The 3305-nt window shown below is 48.7% G+C and overlaps 1 protein-coding gene across 1 annotated transcript in view; it reads right to left on the reverse strand.

The window, feature by feature from the left end:
• Wsb1 (WD repeat and SOCS box containing 1) overlaps positions 1-2922 on the reverse strand; it is a 31644-nt gene extending 28722 nt beyond the window's left edge. Inside the window, exon 1 of the mRNA XM_010642350.1 lies at positions 2765-2922. Coding sequence (XP_010640652.1) covers positions 2765-2897 — 133 coding nt within the window. The 5' untranslated portion in view covers positions 2898-2922. The remainder of the gene's footprint in view (positions 1-2764) is intronic.
• Between the last annotated feature and the right edge of the window lie 383 nt (positions 2923-3305).

Below are 3305 nucleotides of genomic sequence, written 5' to 3' on the forward strand. Positions count from 1 at the left end.
GGGGGTTCAGGGGCGCCTGTGCGGCTACCTTCCTGGCGCTTGAGCGATGGTGGCTGGGTCGGGAGCAGGCGTGGTTCTCCTTCCCGCGGTGGGTCCTCAAATTTATATTGGAATCCTTCCAGTTCTAAAACCTGTTGTCCAACTGAAGTGATAACCTTTCTTATTTCCTTTTCCTTGACTGCCTTATTAAAATAGTTTTTTTTTTTTTTTTGCTTTTTATTAAAACTATTTTGTAACTAAAGGTTTTTAGTTTTGTTTTGGTCAGAGATCAAACTCAGGTCCTTGCACTTGCCAGGCAAGCACAGCACCACTGAGCTCCATTTCCTGCACTAAAGTTTTTTTGTTTTTGTTTTTGTGTTTTTTGGTACTGGGGATTGAACTTGGGACCTTGCACTTGTGAGGCGAGTGGTGGAACCACTGAGTCAAATCCCCGGCTGAAGTTTTTTTTTTAAATCAGAACATGTCCTGTGGTCATCTGTGTCCTGGACACAGTGCAGTTGGGGTATGAGCAGCCTGTCCTGCCATGGTGACAAGGCCAGATGAAGCAGAGATATCCTCTGAGAGCATTTCAGCTGCTGTTGCCCAAACCTCAAGCATTCCAGGTACACTGCTGGAGAGAAACATTCTAGTAAAACCAAGTGGACACCAAGGAGCCACCCAAGGACACCGTGAGGTTTGGAAGACCTGGCAGCATGAGGACAGGCACAGACACACAAGGAGGAAGTGGCAGAGGTCTCCCCTGCGTGCTGAGGCTGTCCTGACCCTTGGCCTGGCCAGGCTCTGTGTGAGGCAACTGCACCTGCCGGCCTGTAACTAACTCCACCCTGTGGAGGCGCCCCAGACAGGGGCGTCATGGGGCTCCCCATGCCCTCCACTCATGCCTGGGCTTGCACCACACTCCTATCTCAACCCTTGGGCTCACGTGTGGGTGCCCTGGGGTGGTGCTGTCTGGACGGGGCACCCACTGCTGGCTACCTCAGTGCCTGTAGATGGCTGTAGGGCAGCTCTAGCTTTGATCCCCACATGGGCAGCCAGCCCCCAGCAGCCCTGAACCCCAGCAGACTTCCTCATCCCAGGGGACTCCCCACCCCATCCTCCTCACCCCTCAGGTGCACCTCCAGCTACTGTCCCCGGGTGAGGATCCAGGCTCCAGCCAGCTCCGCCCGCCCCCCCGGGCTGCAGTGGGGGCGCCAACCCGAGGAGCTCCGAACTGGAGTGTGCAGAACCACTCCCTCGGGCCAGGCCTCCAGCTTGAGCAGGTGGGCGCTCTGCCATCTTCCAGCTCTCCACCAGTCCTGCCCCGTCCCCCATGCCAGACCCTGAGCCCCAGCCCCTCAGCTGCAGAGACCACTGCCTGAAGCCCTGCTCAGTGCTCTACACCCACTCCAGCCCGGGCACTGGCGCGTAGAGCCCAGCTCACCAGGCTCCGCCTGGGGTCTCCTGCCTGGACTTGCATGCAGAGGTTCAGCTGTGAGCTGCTGTCCAGCCCATGCCCACCCCTCTCTCATATTTCCTTTCCCCTTCACTCTTTCCTGGTACCCCTCAGCCCCCATGGGCACCCTTCTCTGCAGCCCCTGCCTGGCCAGCACGCGAGAGCCCTCGGATCCGCCGTACCCGACACAGCCAGGTGAATTTTGTGTGTTTAGGTTTTTAAATTCCATAGGTGATGGGCTGTAAAAACTATTTCTTTGCTTTCTATTGGTCAATAAATGTTTATGGTTTTTAAAAAATCTCATGTAACTAGTTTAGGGAGACAAATAATATTAAGAAGTCTTATCTCAAAAAGCAATTGCATTTAGCAACTACTCAACTTGTTAAATTTATTTCCCTCTCCCTCTCCTTCTGCCTTCCAACCTAAGACCTCATACAGAGTAGACATGTGCTCTACCACTCAGCTACAACCCCAGCCCCATCTCTACGTATTTCTAACAAATATGTGTAGCATGTTGTTTTGTTTAGTTTTGTTTTTTCAGGTAACAGAGATCAAACTCAGGACCTTGCTCTTGTGAGGCAGGTGTGGTGCTACTGAGCTAAATCCACGGCCCAGCAATTTTTATAAATTAGACAAACTTATTGTTTGTTTGTTTGTTTTTTGAGACAACTCACTATGTAGTCGAGAATGATCTGGAACTCACTATGTAGCCCAGACTGGTCTCAGACTCACAGCGATCCTCTTGCCTCAGCCTCCTAAGTGCTGGGACTACAGGCATGTGCCACCACGCCTGGCTAAATTAGACAATCTTGAAAAGTTTAACAATGCAGATATAGAGGTGACAAGGGCATTTAGTCTTCAAAGTAAAAAGTGTAGGCATAGGAATGTAGCTCAGTCACATGCTTAACGTGTGAGGCTCTGGGTTTAATACCCAGCAACCCCCCCAAAAGGTACAAAATCTGCATTACCAGCACACAGCATACCATTCTGAATGACAAAGCTTTGAGAAGTGCAAACTCAAAAAAGATAATGCATTTGCCCAATTATAAAATCATTTGAATAAGACCATGCTTTAATTACAGAAGCAGAGCTTCAGGATAAGAAGCACCTACTGAGGTGTGTGTGTGTGTGTGTGTGTGTGTGTGTGTGTGTGTGTGTGTGTGTTGTCATGTACCAGTATAATCTTACACAGTTATGGAAGCTGTTCAAGTGATCTACAAAACTGCCATCATCATGACTAATCCTGGAAGGAGGGAACACAGATGTAAGATAGAGAAGAGTAAACACAGGCCAGAACTCACCAGGGCAAACTGAAATCATGTTGATACTCACTGTCTCCAACCTTGATGATACCGGTACTACGCAGCAGCTTATACCTAGGCCAAGAGTGAATGCTGGAGAAGGATCTAGAGGAAGGAAGCTTTCCCTGTGCCAGTGAAGCAAGCCAGCAGGTAATAAATAGCATGGACTACAGAATGGTTGTGGCTTCATTTCTGGGTTCCAAATCTGCATATAAATGACTCTTGTGGCCCACCATAACCCAAAACAGTCAGGAATGGAATTCTGGGAAATGTAGTTCAAATTAGCCAAATCAACACATTACAAAGCCTCCATTATCTACCCTTCTAAATGTTAAATACCTAATCTCTGAATTAAAAACAGTGACAAAGCTAAGTTTGTGCTTGACATGACACAACTATACAATGTACAAGTAAGAGCAAGTTTACTTTCCCCCCAAAAGAACGTATAAAGTGTGCTTTTAATCTTTGAGTGGTGTCCATTCTAGCTGCTGCAGGCTCCCTCTGATATTTTACAACTTGTACTGAAATCTATATAGATGAGAGCCAGGTGTGGTGGCGCATTTGAGAGAAGA

Source organism: Fukomys damarensis, unplaced genomic scaffold (assembly GCF_012274545.1).
Source record: "Fukomys damarensis isolate Sample0158 unplaced genomic scaffold, DMR_v1.0_HiC HiC_scaffold_13, whole genome shotgun sequence".
Taxonomy (NCBI): domain Eukaryota; kingdom Metazoa; phylum Chordata; class Mammalia; order Rodentia; family Bathyergidae; genus Fukomys; species Fukomys damarensis.